A 20,833-nucleotide genomic window follows, 5' to 3' on the forward strand; every position below is an offset into this window, starting at 1 on the left:
TGGAAGGAAAAAAAGTCCAGGGCGACATGTGGAAAGACATTGATGAGGAATACCTGGATGCCTATATTGGTGTTCTTCTTCTTGCTGGAGTGTACAGATCCTGCAATGAGGCCACTGATAGTCTTTGGGACGCATCGGCAGGCAGAAATATTTTTGGCTCAACAATGTCACTTCAGACCTTTCGCATAATATCAAGAGTCCTCAGATTTGACAACAGAGATACCAGAGCAAATAAAATAATAATAATTTTAAAAAAAAAACTTTTTTGCCCTTTTCTTGAAGTAAATACATATGGGTCGAAACTGACCCGTAACACCATAGATGTTACTATAGTTAATAATATTAAAATTAAAAAATAAATAAAACAAATTTATTTAAGAGATGTGTTCTAATAGTGCTTAGTAATAGTCAGGTAACACAACAACCTTTTATTTATTTATATGATTCTGTTGAGGTTGATTTTACCATTTTTTTTAATTGAAATCGAGGGGTATACTGACAAAAAAAAGGCCCAGAGGCCCACATCAAAAATATTAAAACCAATATTTTCATTGATATGGAAGCCTAACAAGGTAACCAAGAGATGAGAAACAAATTGGATGATAGCTAATTGTTTTTAGTGTATTTTACAGCTGATTTAAGACACGGGTCAAAACCGACCCGTTAAGATAAGAGATGGTAACAGAAAGTGAACACAAGAGGAAGGTTAAGCCATTATTTTAAAAGAGCTCGAGAGAGAGGCAGTTGTAAAAGTTCTTCACACTTCGCTGCAAAGATAAGGAAACATGAACCTGACATTCAACGCCGTTCTTATCATCCACAACATGACGTACAGTGTGCAAAAAAAACCCTTCTCATTTATGGCTTTGTTTTCACCCACTGGTCTTTCTTTTTTTCTTTTTTTCTTTTTTTTTTTTTTGTGGTGGTGGTGGTGGAGCGAACTTTGCCACGTGAGTGAAATGTACTTCTTTTTTTTTCCTCAAAGCGTCTGTGACAAGAAGACATTTTGCTGAGTTAAGCCAATTTTACAAGAAGTTATCCAGGGAACCATATACCACATTCTTCTCCTTACAATCATGATAGACAAAACATGTGATTACACTGACTCACACGTCAGCATGTGAGTGTAAGTCTACAGCAGGTGTTCAGAGGACAGCAGTTAAAAAAGTAAATCAAAATAGTAAACTCCTTCATTGGGTCTTCTTTTAACTGACAGTGGGAGAAATATTCACTGTTACTGCAAAAGGGGGGAAATCCAGTGAAAAGCTAACCAGAGCTGAGCAGGACCGTCACTACACTGAGGCCTTTGTTCACTGAGGTCATGTCCTGAATGTTACAATAACAAATGAGTAAATACTACATTGTTAAAATTTACTAACGCAAAGTCTACACGAAGTAGTTGTCAAATTAAATGGTTCAGATGATATTTACAAACATATTCTGTTTCCACACTGAGCTAAACCAACATCTGTGGCCACACATATGGGCATGAAGATGAAGAAGTATGAACGTTAACTGTACTGATAACACAACATAACAGAGATAAAATATGTTTTCAAATAGACATTTGTCAAATTAAACAGACAGACAATCCTTTAGCTGACAATTTGTTGAGAAGTCAGGTGAAGGTAAAGAAAAGTACTGAAGGTTCAGACTAGAGAATTTGTTCTGTTGTATGTGCGGGGACAGGAATCAGTTGGGAAGTTAATTCTGTGTAAATGCAGAACATGACACAACACCAAGATCAGGCCCAGAGCACAGTTTCAACACTTACTGGATGAATCAGTAGTTTGCCATTGTCATGTCATCTTATTTTTATATTTTTGCTTTATTTGAGTTTGTTTTTTTTCATGACACAGGTTTAGCCCTTCTATTAATAGTCTGAATGTTCCTGACAATGAGTATTAGGTACCTACACTTCCTGGGACGGCCACCGCTTTCACACATGTCACTTATTATTAGCTCAGTCACAGATGTGTGATCACTGAGGCAGTAAAATAAACTGCTAACATAATTTTCCTCTGAACCTCCACTACTCCTTGACCCTGTGTCCTGAAATGTCCCTGTCTGCTGCCGAGGGAGTGAACACATTGGTCTTATTGTCACTCTGTCTCCACTGTGACTCCAGGCATGTCGTCAGTGGGTGAAGGACAGAAGGAGAGATGGAGGGACAGATAGAAGACGAGGACCCAGCATCAGCTCAAGGCAAACAGACGTACAGTACAGTACAGTACAGTACAGTACAGTACAGTCTCAGATTCAAGCAGTGTTGCGTAACTTTGATGAAACTGTGATGGCAGTGTAGTGATGGGATCTATTCGTACATGGAAATTACCATATGTCATAATAACAGTGGGTGAGTCAGTCAGCTATCTCACTGGTGCAAAAGACGAAAAAGAATCTGAGGTTTTCTTCACCATAAAAGGTAGGAGGATAAAAACATTGTTGGTCAAAGCAGGAAATTTACTTTATGTAATTCAACAACAGTAATGTTTTCAGGACATGTTTTTAATCACCACCACCAGAAATTTTGGACTAATATCACATTGGCCCAACTGTTGGGCTCATTGTAGCTTCCTGTTAGCGATTTTGGATAAAGTCCGCTGTTTTATCTCAAATATCCATGGTCGTCCTGTACGTTTCAGGTTAACTTTAGGCATTTGTGGAATTGAGCTGAAACATATTTTTTAAAATGACCTCTGGTCAAAGTTCACAACTCATTTTCTTGTTTTTTTAGCCTTACCTATTGTATGCTAAATATATAAAAAATGATGTTAAACAACATCTTTTTATCTACAACATACATATTGTTGTATGTTTCTTTTCTGTTTCCACGGGACTAAGTGTCACTGTCCATCTCGTCTGTGGGTTTCGGTTCTGTCAACATGTCACGGTGAGTCAAAGTTGCTGCAGCAGCAGCAGAAGTTTCATCCTCCAAATATGTTGCAGGATTAATTCTGCCGTCAGAAATTGAACCTCACTTCCTTGTCGAAAATTGAGTGGATAACAGCGTGGGGTCTGTAAGAGGATACTGTTGGCTACTGATTGGCTGGATGCATGTACTGAGCAGCTGGGCCTGCAGACTGAGCTGTGTGCACTGTACTTCCTGCATTTTTGCAATTCAGCAGGGGCGTGCTCAGGCCGGTTGTGGTGCAATTTTTTTTTTCTGTTGTCAATGAGGAAATGTCTGTGAGTGGGGCTAGAGGGGGTGTGGCCCAGCCTGAACAGAAAGGGTGCAGGTGAAGGCAGGCAGCATTAAAGACTGATCAGAGACGGCAGCGCTCTGCTCTGTCTCTACAGCTACTGTCTGCACTGGGACAATGACTCGGACAATGACTCGGATTCTATTATGGATGCTCCTCCTGATGGCCTGCTGCGCCCCCTCAGGTAAGACAGTGTGGATACTGTTACCTGCACTGAGCACATCAAGGCTAATTAATAACTAAAGCCTGTCCTTTCATTCACAGCACTTTTTATCTGCTGTCGGCGTAGATTTTAATGTCTTACCTTACTGGACTGGTTTTTATTGAGATACTGTTTCATTATTATATAACTACTGTTGTTGTATAGACAATAATTAAACCAGTTTTTGCCTGAAAAACTCTCAGCTGTGTTGACATGAACTCAGGTGAAAAGGTCTACAGTTATGACCTGAAAGTGAATGTGATCGTTCTTTCTATATGAACAGTGATTTATTTTAAGGCCGTTGCTGCTTCCAAATGATGTAGAAGCTAAAAGCTAAATGACAAACATCGGGAATAGGATTTTCAAATTATGTCAAAGTTTAGTTTCAGAGATAAGCTAGTTTTTGACCCAAAATGTTTTACGCAATTTCTGACAGAGGACATCTCACTTTGAAAAATGTGTTGAGGTAAAAGAAGTATATATTTGCTTAAAGTTACCTAGAAGGTTAAGAAAATCACAAAAAAAGTAAAGTACAGTTTTGCCAGAACTGAAATTTAGCAAAAACAAACACAAAAAAAGCCAATATTAAGTGTAAAAGCCAGAAAGGTCTTTAATAGGGCACCTTTAGCTTAGCAAGTTAGCAGAACAATTCTCTGTAAGTAGCAGAAGTAACACAAGAACTTTGTAACAGGTGGACAAAATGAAGTTTGATTGAAAAATGATGTCATAGGAAGTTAGTTGAAATAGTGCAGTGTCTTCAGAAGAATGACTAACTTAAAATCACAAGTTAACCAGCTGCCTCATAATTTCAAGTTTATTTGAATCATTATTTTAAGTTCCGTTAAGCCTTGAATTGTCTTCTGTGAGTTAACATGACTGTACAGTTATTGTTGTTCCAACTTAGCTGTGCAGGTTTACAATAAAGTGAACTCGATTATGAGCATTCTGTTCACTAGTGGTTTCAACTTAATAATTTAACTAAAAGTGTTTTATTCATCAATATGCATTCTGTTCACCCACCCTCATAACTGGGTCCAATCTTGTAATTTCAATTAAATAATGTCTTAACAAGTTAATCATTTTAACAAGTAAGGCTTATCTAAAAGAATGCCTTGTTTTCACAACATTTGTATTATTATTTTATTAGAACTGTTATAACCAATGTCAAAATACAGACCAAGATAAAACAAACAAGCAAAAAAGAGAAACACACTAGTCATTTGAATAATATTGTATTAAAAAATAAAGTAATTGGTTTGAACATTATTGTGATGGTTCTTGTTTAGCAATTTAACAATGGAATGCAGAAGTACTGTGTACTAGAGTCTTTAAGGGATATCTAAACAATTGTTGCCGTGGCTCCGTGGCCATGAGGTTCTGGGTAATATTGTTGGCCTGTAACATGCTCAGTAGAGCCGTTTGAGCAGTTTGCTACGCATCTTAAAAAACAAAACAAAAAAACAACCCAACACCACCATCCATCTGCTAACAGTATAATAATAATAATATAAACTGCTGGTAACTGAAGGAACTGAAAACAATTTAAGAGGAAGAATCCACAGATTCCAAAACAAGCTCCTGAGTAATGTGTGGACACATGTTTATATATATATATAAACAAGTGTCAGTCACCTACTGCACACAGGTGACTGACACTGAAATCTCTAACACATTCACAAACAAGATAAGTTGGATTCTCATCTTTGCAGCTAATATTAAAAAAACACAGTTGAACTTTGGCTCATAACCAACGTCACACACTCTCAGGTGTGTGTGTTTTTTTTCACACGTCACACACCGGTGACTCAGTGGCAGTCATGGTTATCTGAGTCATCTCCTTTTAAAGGAGGAAGTACACACTTTGGTCACTTTTGGTGAGACAACATCCGGTTCAAATGAGGAGAAAACAGGACGACGTGTTCCTTGGTTTGTAATGTGTGAAGAAACCATCATTGATCAACAAGTGACAAATGAGAAAAAGTACAAAGAAGTAACATTCATGTTTCTGACTGCACTGCAAACAAAATGTTAAAAATAATATTATTAATTATTATTCTGATTGTTATTATTATCATATTTTGGGGAAATTTGGGGGGTAAGAGAGGTATACACGTATACAAGTATATATACACAGATATATCAATATTCCTGACTGATATATAGATTTTCTTTGTAGAAATAACTTAATAAGTACTTTAAAAGTAACAGACCAAGTTCAAATGTAATCAAGAATTATATTTGAACTTATATCTGTCAATAATGTGATTTAACATTTTACCAGAGTATTATTAATGTTTCCTTATTGTCCTATAATTAAGTCATTAATATGTGTGTGTGTGTGTGCGTGTGTGTGTGTGTGTCTTCTCACAGAGAGCCACGGAAGCCATAAATTTGAGGAAGCTAAGGACTATGAGGTGGTTCGACCGATCCGACTTCACACAGTCAGAAGACGGAGTGCAGGGGTAAAGCCTGTTGCTTCTCTGTTTATTTACAAATCAGTTCCAAAGACAGGAAATGTTATTGTTATATATGTTGTGAAAATAACATTATAATCAGTGTGTATTATTTATATATGCAGAATTTTTAATAGTTTTTGTTTTTTGTTTTTCTCTTCACCACAAACAGAACCTGAGGCCAGATATAATAAAGTATGGGATGACCGTGAGAGGAGAACACATGGAAATGCATCTGGAAAGAAATGAGTAAGTTTATTGATAAATATCAATTACAAAATTAACATGTGAATTAAATGTAGGTGTTTTTCTTTTAAACAACAGTGTACATAAACCAGTCTTGGTCATTTTAAAATTTTTGCTCAGTAATAATTTATGGCCAAACGTCAACAGACAAAGAGGTGGAGGGAATGTTTTGGCTTCTAGGATCATGTGGATTCATTTATATAAAGTTTTAACAATCTCTTTGCTTTCTGGTAGCTCATGACCAAGCTCCAGCATACCATTATCTATGTATTCAGTGTATTGTTTATCTAGTAGCTTTTCTGTTTGTTTTTAGCTACCTTTGAACTTCATATTTAATAATTAATTGACTGACTCGGCTCGACATTTTATCACCAAAGAGCTAGTTATGGTCTAACTTGAGCTACAGTGGCAACATTTTATCTTTGGCTTTTTTGTTAATTTAATTTTCCTCAGATGTTTTTTTTTTTTTTTTTTTTTAATTTTCTGGTCATTTTTTAACTATCTAGGCTAACCGTTAATTGTTTTGAACTGCACCGGCACAATATCTTGGCATACAGTATGTAAGACCTTGTCATAATAACAATAAATAAACAGTTAAATGTCCTCTGAGCATGCATACAAATTTGCATTTGTGCAAAATGAAATTTAGTGAATTTTCTTTTGCCAATTAAACAAAAAGTAGTTGTTGTAATAAGTACACTGTCATTTCATGTCATTGAATACTTTTGTGTATTTGTAGGAAACATCATCGTAGCTTTGAGTTTTGATGTTTATAACTGATAAAACAGATGTTAAGATTTTCAGTAATGTTTCTAAAACATTGTGGCACAGCTGAGGCCTGACCAGACAGATTTCAACATGAAAAAAACAAATAAATTCTTAATGTAATTCCCCTCTTCATTTTACTTCTTCATTTCTACATGCTCTTATTACAATAACTGTGTTATAAACTTGTCATCTTTTTATCATCAGTGAATTAGTCACCAATGACTACTCAGAAACTCACTACTTGGAAGATGGGACTCGAGTCACCACGACTCCTGATGACATTGTAAGTGTGTCATGTATTTTAGCTAATGTTTCACATCCATTAAAAAACACATTGTTATATTTTTATAAAGACCATTTTACGTGTTGAAAATGTAACTGAGGCGTCTGTCCCAGGATCACTGCTACTATCAAGGAAAGATCGTGAATGACAGCAAGTCGTCTGTGAGCATCAGCACCTGTGACGGACTGAGGTGAGGCTTCAGGGAGTTCAGCTGTTGTTTAAGAGCAAACTCTTAGTCATGTTTTTCTACAGTAACAGTTCATTGTTTTAGGCTGTAAGACTCACACTGTGAATTTAATTTTAATCCTTAAATTCTTGTGATTATATTTTTAATTATTGAATTAACTAACTACTAACTTTGATTGACATCAGTATACCATATACATTTTAAAGGCATTCCAGCCTTATGTATCTTCTTACATTTTTCTAGCTAATTTCTGCCATTTCTGTGCTAACAAAGACAACATAATTAATTCTTTAAGTCAAAGTTGAGTTTCCAAATATTTTCTTCAAAGGAACTGTAAAAGTCCCAAGAGTCTGATTTTTTTGAAGTTTGATTCAAGACCTTTTTATTTTCGTTAACAACTAATAATCAAACCCATATTTAGATTCAAATTCTGACTGAAACTGTTTTTTAAATTTTTTAAATTTTGTTATAAATTGTCACCTTGACCCTGAATGTGGCTGTGTCCTTGGTTCAGGGGCTACTTCAGGACATCTGCTCAGAGATATCTGATTGAACCGCTGACCGCAAACGATGAGGGTGATCACGCTGTAACTGCAATCAATGAGAATGAGAAAGAAATCAGCCCTGCAGTTTGCGGTGTCACCAACACCACCTGGAGTGACGACTTTGAACCACCAACCAGCCACAGCCGCTCAAGATCAGGGGTAACAACATGGCAACCACGGCCTGGTTCAACAGAACATTTATTTGTTCTGGGTTTATAGAGACAAACATTAACCATTATTGACTAATGGTAACTTTGTCCTCTTTTCTTTTAGGGAATAACAATTGTCCAGCAGCAGAAATACCTCGAACTCTTTCTTGTTGCTGATAATCGTGAGGTAAAACACAAAAACACATTAAAATTAGGGTCAGGTATTGACAGAGATTTGTGGTAAAACAAAGCAGTTCCTTTAGTTGGTATTTCATGTCTCAGTACATTCAAAGTAACTAAAAAAGGTTTTAAAAAGTGATACTTAGGCAGCAAAAGCCCCGAACTTTAGCTAAACTGTATGCTAGTTAAAACAGCTAAATTGATGGCCAAGAAGGCAAAATAGCTTAGCAAAATAGAATAAAGTAAAAGTAAATGAAAAAATATTTCAATATGCTAACTAATAATTGAATATGAAAGCAAAACAAGTTGCCAAAACAGTAGATGATGATTAAGCAACAATTGTAAACAATCCAAAAAGAACAAAGCCAAAAACAATGAATAGCTGAAGAATCTCAAAAGATTACTACAAGTTAGCTAGAAAAAGCTAAGTAGCTAAGACAACTGATAATGATTACGTATATAATATACAGTAATTTGAAGCTAAATTATGCCCTTAACACATAGAATAAAAACTCCTAGCCCTTAGCTAAATGACTGGGCAGAATGTAGAAAATGCATAAACAAAATAGAGCTAAATATTAGGTTAACCTAAAACGTACCAAAAGTTACAGAAACTAAATCTTAATGAATACCAAATGAATTAAACATTAGTTTAAAATTCTAAAATATAAAATATTGTCTAACAAAATCAACAACAGGTCAAAAATGAGTTGAAATGGTTAAATATAAAGATTTACTATAATACAGTACGTTGGTATAAAGCACAAAAAACCACATAAATGAATAACTTGACCACATGTTCGTCATCAATCAGCTGCTCTAACAAAAACACTGTGACTTTTCAGTACAGGAAGATGAATGAGGATAAGAACAAACTGAGGAAGAGGATTTTTGAAGTTGTCAACTTTGTCAACATGGTGAGTGTTACGTTGCTACAGTTAGGGAAATCAAGTGTTTCCTGTTTCTGCTTATCAACTGCTAATGCTGTGGCTGTGAGCAGGCCTATAAACCCCTGAGGACCTTCATCGCCCTGGTGGGACTGGAGATCTGGTCCAACGGTGACCAGATCGCAGTGACTCCTCCAGCTGGAGCTAACCTGGACGCCTTCATGAAGTGGAGGAACTCTGAGCTGGTAAAGAGGACGAAACACGACAATGCTCATCTGATCAGGTTTGTCTTAAAAGGTTCTATATAAACAAACAATACAAAAGTAAGAGAAAAAAGAGCATAAAAATAAAGTTACAGCATGCTATGACCTGGAAACCGACTAGGACATAATGGACATAACTTCATCTAGGTCTTCTTTGTTTCCACAGTGGAATTGATTTTGAAGGCTCGACCGTGGGACTGGCTTTTATCGGAACTCTTTGTTCAGGTCATTCTGTTGGTGTAGTACAGGTGAGGAACATTACCAGGTTAACATTAAAGTAGAACACAGCACTACTCCTTTATCAGATTAATATACCGTATGTCTCATTTTGCCTCTCAGGATCACAATGACCGTGCCATTGCAGTGGGAGCCACACTGGCCCATGAGATGGGCCACAACCTGGGCATGGACCATGACGACTCTAGTGCCTGCAGCTGTGCCGGTGAAAGCTGCATCATGGCTGCAGCCCTCAGGTGGGAAACTGGGCATACAAAAATCCCTAACTACATTTGGGCTCTGCCTAATTTAACACACAGTATTAGCATATTAGCTCGGTCTTTAGCAGTCACTGCCAGTGATATATAGAGATATATTTAATGGCTGCCTGGTTTTACTCCTCCTTTAGCTGGAACATACCTCGGTATTTCAGCAGCTGCAGCAGCATCAACTACGAAAAGTACCTACTGGGCCGCAGACCTGACTGCATGCTGGACAGACCTAACTACAAAAGCATGGTGGCGCCCCCTGTCTGCGGGAATGGCTTTGTGGAGGCAGGAGAGCAGTGTGACTGTGGAACAGTGCAGGTAAAAGAGTCAAACTTACGGCTTCCTGGTTTGGTCTGATCTGTTAGCATCTAGACATGCTGACACAGACAGATGGCGCCGCTAATTTAAGAACAGAAACCCTTGAACTTCTTATGGATGTTTGTGAACCTGCACATTGTACTACTATCAATTTAATGCTATTTACTGGACACCTTTATTGTACAATGGAAACTGCAGTATAATCTGCTGCTTGCACACATGATATCATATGTATGACATACTACACACTGACACAAGTGATGATGTTTGATAGAATATTTAAGAAGAGAAGGTGCTGCTGATAACTGAGGTGCATTCCAGTGAGATGTTGCAGGAACTTGGACCTGCTCAGACAAGTTTCTGCTGGTACTTTCAGCTGCCTCTGGCCAAGCTTTTCCAAAGAAGATGAACAAAACAATATTTTCATGAACACAGAGCTGATCACAGATGTCAGGACTATGACTATTGACTATTTATTGTTACTACTTCAAAAAGTCCAACAGTAATCCTAACCCTAAAATGTCTGTGGACGTCCACATTGAAAGGTCTTTGCTGTTTTAATTGAAGTTGACCTATTTCTAAGTCAAATTAAAATTTAGTTGAAGTGACTTTTTAGGAATGGGCATGTTACTGTGTTATTATCACATTCATACATACATGATGTGATGAACATATACACCATCTGTACATATATATAATGCATGTACATTGTGAAACGTGTCACAATACAATGTCAACAATATAATATACTATGATACTAGGTATAGGTTGGAATTTGTTTCTTCCTTTGGCTTTTACCTACTATGTTATTTAAGTAAACAGTATGATGGATCGTCATGAAATCTAATCCTCCTTTGAAAGAATTTGCTTAATCTGTGCATCATTCCCAGATTATTTTATTTATATCTTAGATTTAATCTCTGTGGTCTGTCTTTACAGGAATGTACCAATCCTTGTTGCAACGCCACCACGTGTTCACTTAACGATGGTGCACAGTGTGCAGAGGGAGAATGTTGTGAGGACTGTAAGGTGAGTCAGACTCAGCGGTACCCGTTCCTATCAGTTTTCTGAAACTCGAATCCCGGTTTATGACCCACTACAGCCATCTGCTGGCCGTTTGATTAATTATTTTAGGGGAAAAAAAAATCATCAATGAATTTGTCTTTTTTTTTATCTAAAATAAATATTGTTTTATATGAGATGTTAAACAAAAAATCTAATTACACAAAGATACAACATTAACAATGATAAAAATGTTCATTTAATATGAATTTAATATGAATGACTGTGTCTCCCGCCTCCACACAAAGATCCTGCCTCGCTCCAGGGAATGTCGCACGAAACAGGATGAGTGTGATTTGGCCGAGTACTGTGATGGGAAGACCAACGTCTGCCCTGAAGATGTGTTTGCTGTGAATGGATTCCCTTGTAATGAAGACCACGGTTACTGCTACAACGGCCAGTGTCCACAGAGGCCAGACCAGTGTGTTAAACTTTATGGAGCAAGTTAGTGTTTTCAGTTTATTATGTCAATTCGAAAATTTATATAAAAGAGTTTGGTTCTCTAACTCTCGTCGTTGTCTTCAGGTGCTATAGAGGCCAGAGCACAATGTTACAACTATAACACCAGAGGAAGCTACTTCGCCTTCTGCAAACGTCCTTCAAAAGACCAGTACATCCCCTGTCAACAGAAGTGAGTCACAGTGGCTTAGAAAATAAATAGAAAAGTTTGAGGTAAACCGAGAAAATGTATAAAGGGTTAGAGTCACAGCTTGATTTAAAAAACAAAAACAGTATTAAATCAATATTAAGCCACAATATCCTTGAACTCAGTCCAGAAACAGGTCAGAAATTGCTTAAAAATTGTCAAATTGGCTTAAAATAAAGCCCAAGAGTGAAAATTTGAATATATAAATACTGCTGTTTAATTGTATAAAATTAGCCAAATAGCTAACAAGCAACTAATAGCAGAGTAATCAGCAAGAGCCCAAAATATCTAAAAACCTAAAACTAAGAAACTATTTTTGTCTCCTCTAGAGACAAGTTTTGTGGGAAACTCTTCTGTCACCATGGTCAAGACAATCCGAACTACGGCCGCATGGTCAGAGTGGACAACTGCAAGGCCGCCTTTTTTGAGGACCACACCAAAGACCACGGTCAGGTGGACACTGGGACAAAGTGCGGGGATGGAAAGGTAATGAGCAGCGTGTGTCTCTATGTCTAGGTCTTTATTTTCTACTGTACATATATTTTCTTTTCAGCCATGGAACAAACACCATTGTAGGCACTTTTTAAAATATTGATTAGAAATATCGTGATTTTATTCCTGAAAAAGGAAAAACACTCTTGCAGAAAAAAAAAATCAATCAGATTGTCTGCTGCTGGATTACAATGTTGACAGTATTCTTGATTAGTGATAAAAAATAACAACAATAATAAATTCCAATATCATAAACTGATATTCCTTTACATTTCTTTCTCCTTTAAAAGAAAAACACTATGATCTGCTGTTTCCATGAACTCTTCCGTTTAACTCCCTTGGTTTCATACTTACATTTATATGGATTTCTTTGTGTCTTGAGACAAGGGAGTTCCTTTTCATTGTAAACTTTGTCGACAAATGTCTCATTTCTACTTTTCCAGGTCTGCAGTGAGAACGAGTGTGTGGATCTGCTCGTAGCTTACAGGAATTTTAATTGTTCTGCAAAGTGTCCAGGTCATGCTGTGAGTATGCAGTTTCTCTGTTTTTTGATCATTTGCACAAGTCCACCTTAAGACTAAAGAACATGGCCCAAAATAATTAGACATGGACCAAGGAACTTGACTCCCAATTTACAGAATCATCATGCCATTGACTTTACCACTGACCAGGAACTGTGGGGAATCAACACGAATATTTCCACTGTTCCTAGAACGGTGACTGTACAGACTTGACCTGAATCTGACTTGACCAGGATGCGATTATTCATCTGAAAATTGTTACTTATAATTGCAGACCTTATTTACAAACTTTTTTTTCAGGTGTGTAACCACAGGGACGAGTGTCAGTGTGAACCTGGGTGGATGCCTCCTTACTGCAACACAAAGGACGGAGATTTATCTTCTCTTTCTACCGGTAACCACAACGTGTAAACAGGTTTATTTCAAACAACTTTACTGATGCCTCCAAACTAAATACATGTTTTGTGTCCTGCAGGAGCAAAGATTGCAGTTTCTATAGCAGTTATACTCATACTTGTAGGAATCATAGCAGGTGTGCTGGGGTTCCTCTGGAAAAAACGGAAGGGAACCTTGTTGCCTACGTAAGTATAAGAATCTTTTGGAGATTCTTCTGGCTATTTACATACTGTAAATAACTGTTTGAATTATGCCCAAAATAAATATACATAAGCTGGAATACAATTTAAAGTTACATTTAACCGAAAGAAAAAAATATATAAATATCTATTGAAAACACAATAGTAAAGCTTGGGAAAAAGTTTGCCAAACAATAAAGAATAAAGCTATCAGAAACCTGGAGAGTTAGCTACAGTAAATGGTTAGCTTACACCAAGACTCAACAACATAGTGCCTAGAACCACTTGGTTAAAGCAAATTTTTAGGACGACAAGGATTTTATTAAATTATTTCTTCCAGATCACGTACCCAGAGGAAACAGGCTCCAGTGGAAAGATCCATTCAGCGCCCGAACGTAGGACCACCTTCTGCCTTCGTGTCACATCAGGTAACACCATCTACTGCACAGAGACTGAGCTGCTTTAGCTGCAACGACTGTTCATTACATTTATGAACCATAAACGTTTAATTACAGCCTGGAAAAGCAAAACCCAAAGGAGCACCTCCACCACCTCCTCCTGCAGGAAATCGACCCAAACCACTGGGTCAGAACTACATAGCTGCTCGTCAGGTAATTTATTGAGATTTTAGAAGCAAACAAGGATTTACCAATCTACCAATTTAATCTACACCTGAATGGGAGGTTTCTGGACAGGACTAAATAATTACTATATTATTTCTGTGTCTATGAAAACAGCCCAGAATTTGCCAAGAACTTGTCTTAAAAAGTGGAAGATATCCCAGTGTTGAAAAACACTTTTGATTCACAGAAAGCTAAACATTCGTTGAAAAATAGGCTAACCAAAGTAGCTACACAGTCGTTTTAATGTCTAAATAAGAAAAAGAATGCAAAAGCAAGAAAATAAAAAGGCTTAGTACATCAAATCATCATACAGGAACCAAAGACAATTACAAAATTAGATTTATTCATGGATTTGTTTAATATTTCTCGTCCATCTAAATCAAATCAGCTGAGAAGTGTCAGCCTCAAGTCAAACTTCTTTTTTTTTTACTCTTGTTTTTTTTTTATTATTCTTGCCAAAGTTTATTCAATCATCCATTTGTCTTTGTGCAGGCACTGAGGCCAGTCCCTCCACCAAAGGTCTGAGCTTTGATGACGTCAACTTTGATGTAGGCAATTATGTCACTTCCACCTGTAGGGTGGGTGCAGGGTGTATTTTCTTCCAAACCTGTGTCCAACTAGCCTGGACCTGAGGCTGCTCTCAGGAAGATTTTTTTATAAATGCAGACAGTGGTCTGCACCATTGTCTATTTTTACGTGTGTTGAGGGACCACAGATTCCCATCATGCATTGCTCCACACTGCCTGTAAAGTACATGGACTGAACATTTATTTTTTTGATGCACTTTTATTCTTCTGTGATTTTCTAAGTTGTGGTTTGCGGCTCTGGTCCTGAATATGAGCCATACTGTTTTATTCTGTTTTGTTGTTGTTGTTTTTGTTACAGTTGTTGATTTATAAAGCAAAAACGGTACACGTGATTGGATGACATAAATGTTGTTGTGTTGTGAGGAATGACAAATATCTGAATGGATGTAAGAATTTTTTTATATTTTCAACTTCTTAATTACTGCATCAATTTTTGCAGGAGCTCGTCTGTATGAATTAAAGTTTAATAAAAAAGGTTAAAAAGTTCATTTCACAAAGAAAAGTTAAGTAAATCTATTATTTGTGTCCGACTGTGTTCGAAAGCTGCAGTAAAGTGAATTTGATACACATGTATGTTTTGGTACATTTTCTACAAAGTTGTTTAAATTGTGAACATTTTAATCACTAAAATATTCCTCTGCACATGTATATATTCATTAATATGATAGAGTTTTAGTTATTTAATTATTTGTTATTAGGTTAGAACTTTGAGTTATATTAAAGGTTTAAATTGTGTTTTAAAAATAGTCTGAGATATGAAACGAATAACTTACAAACAAATGTGTGTAATTATTTCTTAGCCGTCGAACGAGGACAATAACACCTCTTCATTCTCTATGTATAATGTCATAAAGTGGAGGAAGTATAATGACACATTATCTGCTGTGAATAGAATGGAATCCCTTTCATCGCAGTCGACTGATATCATGTCGTCCACGAGCTGCTACTGCATACAAGATATATTTTATCTCTGATGCCAGAATATGTGCAGAGTTTTTACGTTTTTTAACTGATGTTAAAATCATTTCACTTCATGTACATAAAAGAAGTACTAAAGAAGAAAAAATGAGTGGGCTCTTGTTTTCAGGGCAGCAGCCTCAACTTTATCAACTGTGAGGAAGCACAAGAGCGATGTGACTAAAATGTTACAGCAAGGGGCGAATGTGACAAAGCACAAAATCAGGTGAGGCGTGAACTCGAGTCACATGACTTTAACTTGAGTCAGACTTTGATGACTTTGAACTTGAAGACTTTTAAGACTTTGGACTCGACTTCACAAAAAGTAGAGAGACTTACAACTAGTCTCTTAGGCTAACAACTTGGGCTATAACATCAGTGACTTGTGATTTCACTTTGGTGTTTTTGACTTGCTACTTTCCTGTTGCTGTACAGACAAAACAAAAGAATGAATGAATGTGCTCACCTGGAATGGCTGAACAACACCCCGCCATTAATGGCGCCCTATACGACTTGGTTTTGGGGGGTGGAGCTTGCAAAAAAAGACATGGTTTTTCCACATCTGACCAAAAATGTCATGTTAATTTAGTTTTTTTTTCAAAAACAAATTAAATTAAAAACTTTTTCTAAAAAACTTTTCTAAAGACAATTTTTGGAAAAAAAGTTTCATTTTTCACCAATTGACAAATTGACATGCTAAATTCGGAATTTGCCGACAAATTAAAAAAAATAAAATTCTCAAAGTTGCTCTAATTTGGCAAGTAAGTAATACCATGGCTCTTTGGTATTACAATGTCTCTGTCATTGGTGTGCAACCCCAGGGTTCACCTCCTGGGAAAGATCGAATCCCGGTTGTTATTGTGTAATTCACTGTGTAGAATGCTAAAAACAATTCTAAAAAAATATTTAATCTGGCATTCCAATATCTGTGACAAGATAAAGGAACATTACTCTTACATTAATGTAAGTAAAATGTTTATTTTTGAAAAGGTGACATTCAAAAAAGAGCAACAGATGAGAACTCCGACCTGCCACCGGTCATGACGTTACACCTATCTGCACAAATCTGTTCCAGTAATCTGTAATATTGACTTTGTCCAGTGTTAGTGTAGTGTTTGAAAAAGTAAATCAAAACCAATTGTTCATAAATAACAGCATTTTATTTAAAAAATCTTTCAAAAATTGCTTTGAAATGATTGTATTGTTTAGATTTTTTCCCACTAACTTTAATAAACCCCTCCCACAAACCCTACCCCCCCCCCAGAAATATTTCATTAGAAGAGAAAAACAACAAAGAAGCCCCGAAACTTGTTTCAACATAAATGAAACATCATGCAAATAGAACAGAACAACAAGAGTCTAATAGTAATAGAATAGGAGTCAGAGTAAGAACAACAATAATAATTATTAATCATAATAAAATATAAAATAATCTTACAAAGCAAACCATGACAGCAGTAGTTGCTGTCACTTTTTGTTTTGTTTTTTTGCTACAGTTTTTTACTGACAGACTGGTCACATGATCATAAACTCTGTCTCCACCCTGTTTCACAGTCTAAACAAGAAAGAATAAAAACAATCATGAATCATGGATTCACTGACACTCTTATTTTTTTTAAGATGGCGCTTGATTCACATTTTTACTTCTGAAATTACTTCATTTACAATAAGCAGCATTAGGCAGTAAACACAACAACAGTCTCCGAGAACTGACACCACAGAAGTTTGACAACTGGAGCGATGAATGACGCTGGAGATAAACAACTAAACTCGTGACTGGACATGAAACAAGGTCAGAATTAGAATTAGAAAATGTATTTAGTTAACATTTTCTACATGCTACAATAAACAAAATATCATTATTAAAATTCTGGAGCGTAAAAGACATTTGGACAGCAAAGTCACACTAAAACACACACATGCATACACGCACACAAACACACACACTTATCAAAGCCTTGTCTGGGCAGATTCCATTTCAGATAAAGATTTGAACAATTTAAAAAGTTACATTATAATTTGTGTTTTTCATTTGCAAAAATGTTGGTCCCACTTCAGATGAAAGCGAGAAAAGCTGCTCCCTGAGATTCTGCTGCAATTAGTGCATTGGGTTTTAAGTGATTGTCTCTTTTTCCTTTCTCAGGTCTGGTGTTGGAGTTGAAAAAATATTATTTAAAAAACGATTTAACATCAAAGGTAATTAACACAGGGAAGAATTCCTAATTTTAAGTGCTTTTTAATGAGAACTTCTTGGTCTTTATGAGCTGTTATTGAATTTACAGGGTGGTTTCATGTCTGACCACAGAAATACACCACAGTGACCACATGAGGCAGCAGTGGGCCAGTAGTTAATCGTTATATTAACCAAGATTACTCACTTTTGTATTAACTTTGATGTGGAAGATGCCTAAAAATCATAAAACATTTTCTGTGAAACAAATGTCAGTCACCGATTTGAAGGTTGAAGTATGAAGTATACGCACACTTACACTACTTGTACAACTGTGGGATGAGGTTCAGTAGTTAACAACATCTAAATATAGTGCATCGTTTTTTAAATGCTGCCCTCTTCTGGACGGTAGTGGTAACGACAGCATCCGAGGCCTTTTAAAAATGTTTCCTTCATAATTTCAGTCCGGAGTGGTCTACATCCCTAAACTGGATTGTGCAAATAGTAACATGAGGATGAGTATAAAAACTGTGAATAATGCTAAAATGATTGTCCAGGTTCAAGTTTGTCTCAATTCAAATTAGATTCTGGGTTTTTTTTACAACAAGTATCGCACCAACATGAAAGAATAAATGAGAAATTCACCACTAGTTTCAGAGGGTGGGTATTATTGCAGGCTCCTGGTTTCTGATTAGCTGATTGTTCAATAGCTGTCCATTTTTTATTGGACATAATTATTGCAACATGGAAAAAAGATGATTGTTAGCCTTTTTTTTTTTGCAAAATAGAATATTTAGATAGATAATCATCCGCCTGAAAAGTACTAAGCACTTATTTCTGTTTTAAGTCCTTCATATTCTCTTTTTACATTAACAGTTAATAAATACAAAGAAACTTCAGCCTCTTTACTCACGTACGAACAAAATCCAGACAAGGCTTGAGTAAGAACTCCCAATCCAGCCAAATCCCACTCTCTAACCCAAATCATTTAGAATGTTTTGACTTTACAAATTCTGTACACAAACTATTGAATGATTATTTTTTTAAAAATAAAAACAACACATGGACAAAGTTAAGCTGGATATTTAAATTAAGACTAACTTAATACTGGAATCTGCTCTGTACTAAAGGACTCTCTACAACAGTTCCCGCCCCCAAGACATTTTTTCCAGTTTTAATAAAAAGTTATTTTTAAAGTAAAACAAATAATCTTCCCTCATTGTTATCTCCATAAAGGATTGAAGACGTCAAATGTCTTTTTTAAAGTCTGTACATTTCTAGTCAGTCAAGGTGAGAACCGACGTTCAGGTCGTGGCTCGGAGTCTGTTCAATTTCTCTGTGTGTGTGTGTGTGTGTTGTATAATTTTATATATACATTCTTCCACTTGTATCTGTGAAACAGGTGGACATAAGTGCTGGACATTCCTGGTCTTGTTGGCAGTGACTGACTTTGCGTCAGACAAATTCTCACTGCCTGACACAAGGTTGACGGAGCTCAGTAGACGTCACCAACTCCGTCATGGAGTCAGAATCCCTACTGTTGCATTTATCCATCTTTAGACACTATTGTGGTCTGGATTCCATGGTCCCCACTGTTGCACGTGAAGGGGGTCATGGCAGCATTGGTGTGGCTCGTGTGGGTCACTTCTACAGGGTCATGGCTTTACTGGAATTGTGGGTCACTTGGTCCCGCTGCTGGCAACTTTTATGCACTGGGTAATAGGGAGAAGCGTCATCGCAACATTAGCATTTGAGTAAAGCTCACCCTGGCCCAGGGTCATGGCAGCAGTAGGGGAGTGCGTCACTTGGGAAAGGTAATGGCAGAAATATGTCTGTGGGCCAGTTTGTCACTCAGTCATGGCAGAGTTGGAGCTTGGGCTCATCTCGGCAGGGGCGTGGCGGTGTTGGGGTTGTGGGTCACTTGGTCAGGGTCATGGTGGAATTGGGGTCTGGGTTAAACAGTTCTTTGTACAGTGGTGGGAAGAGAACATTGACCGTTTCTGGATGAAGCTGCTGAAAGGCCTGCAGCTCCTCAGTGTGAAGAGTACACAGTGCCGACAATGTCGGGATTCGGCTGATCAGCTGACGGACACAAGATTAACAGAGTTCAAGATCAGACTGAGTTTGTTGAGTTTAAAAGAGTACATTTATATTTAACATTTTCATCGTTCATAGTTAGACCTCTTTAGATTGGTCATTGAATAGCCCTTAAGCCAAACTAGCGGGGTCACCCCTGAATTAGAGCACACCCCCCACAAATATATATAATATATATGTCATATTTGGTGTAAGGTTGTTTTAGATGTAATGTTGCTTTATTTCTGCAATATTTCCCTGATAACATTTATTTTGTTTTAAAGAACTAATGCTTAGCTAACCTTAGACAGAGCATCTTCGTCCATGTGGTTCTTCTGCATGATGTGCTGCAGGGCAAAATAGATCTTCTCCTGGAGCTTCTGGACTTTCCGAGGCTCCATCAGCCATGGACGATCTGAAAGATGCCAATATGTGGTTCTGTTAAAGTTCTGAGACAGTGTTGTGGCTCTTAAGTTGAAAATAGTTTTTTTACAAAGTGTTTTAAATATATTGATTATTCACATGATGTGATGTAGACTCACCTGTGGAAATGAGCACAGCTGCTGAAAAGAGAGCGATTTCTTCCTCTGTCAGTTGCAGTGAACACATACTCTTGGCGTAGTCAAAGACTGCACTCACCAAGTCATCGCAACCTTTGAGGAAACAGAGGGAATACATTTTCATTGGCATGTAAAAAAAATCTGTTGATTTTCACCTTAATGTTGTTAAGTCTCACCTAGAGCTTTGAACATCTGCATTCCTCCATACTTTCCCTCAAACAGCACCGTGTTGTTAAGTGGATTAAAGGCCCGACACATCCGCACTAAAACCACCTCCAAACAACCTGGAAGAATCAACCAGAACCAGACTTAGAAAAAAAAAAGCCCAGACTGAACCATGGACTAAGTCCAGACTGAGTGGTGCTGGACGGTTGGTCTCACCTGACTTCAGCAGG

The 20,833-nt window shown here is 37.0% G+C and overlaps 2 protein-coding genes across 2 annotated transcripts in view; one reads left to right on the top strand and one right to left on the bottom strand.

The window, feature by feature from the left end:
• The first annotated feature begins 3,220 nt into the window (after window positions 1-3,220).
• LOC103397409 (zinc metalloproteinase-disintegrin-like batroxstatin-3) lies at window positions 3,221-15,731 on the top strand. The gene is made up of 22 exons (XM_008335662.3): window positions 3,221-3,387; window positions 5,776-5,867; window positions 6,031-6,107; window positions 7,077-7,155; window positions 7,269-7,345; window positions 7,857-8,046; window positions 8,161-8,223; window positions 9,062-9,133; window positions 9,217-9,386; window positions 9,533-9,614; window positions 9,706-9,839; window positions 9,992-10,169; window positions 11,109-11,198; window positions 11,480-11,675; window positions 11,757-11,862; window positions 12,207-12,363; window positions 12,813-12,893; window positions 13,191-13,284; window positions 13,366-13,471; window positions 13,806-13,893; window positions 13,981-14,076; window positions 14,581-15,731. Exons 1-22 carry the CDS (start codon window positions 3,321-3,323, stop codon window positions 14,611-14,613), a joined length of 2,328 nt encoding a protein of 775 aa, XP_008333884.1. The 5' UTR covers window positions 3,221-3,320; the 3' UTR covers window positions 14,614-15,731.
• A 1,199-nt stretch (window positions 15,732-16,930) lies between these two features.
• The window catches only part of LOC103397408 (nuclear receptor ROR-beta-like), a gene marked incomplete at its 5' end in the record, with an annotated part of 6,350 nt that continues 2,447 nt past the window's right edge, over window positions 16,931-20,833 (bottom strand). Inside the window, 4 exons of the mRNA XM_025053402.1 lie at window positions 16,931-19,884; window positions 20,181-20,293; window positions 20,421-20,531; window positions 20,615-20,731. Coding sequence (XP_024909170.1) covers window positions 19,720-19,884; window positions 20,181-20,293; window positions 20,421-20,531; window positions 20,615-20,731 — 506 coding nt within the window. The remainder of the gene's footprint in view (window positions 19,885-20,180; window positions 20,294-20,420; window positions 20,532-20,614; window positions 20,732-20,833) is intronic.

Source organism: Cynoglossus semilaevis, chromosome Z (assembly GCF_000523025.1).
Source record: "Cynoglossus semilaevis isolate Cse_v1.0 chromosome Z, Cse_v1.0, whole genome shotgun sequence".
Taxonomy (NCBI): domain Eukaryota; kingdom Metazoa; phylum Chordata; class Actinopteri; order Pleuronectiformes; family Cynoglossidae; genus Cynoglossus; species Cynoglossus semilaevis.

Coding starts and splice junctions, on each gene's coding strand:
- LOC103397409 (XM_008335662.3), top strand. CDS start 3,321: ATGACTCGGACAATGACTCGGATTCTATTATGGATGCTCCTCCTGATG. Junction 9,387..9,532: donor GACAATGCTCATCTGATCAG/GTTTGTCTTAAA, acceptor TTGTTTCCACAG/TGGAATTGATTTTGAAGGCT. Junction 9,840..9,991: donor ATCATGGCTGCAGCCCTCAG/GTGGGAAACTGG, acceptor CTCCTCCTTTAG/CTGGAACATACCTCGGTATT.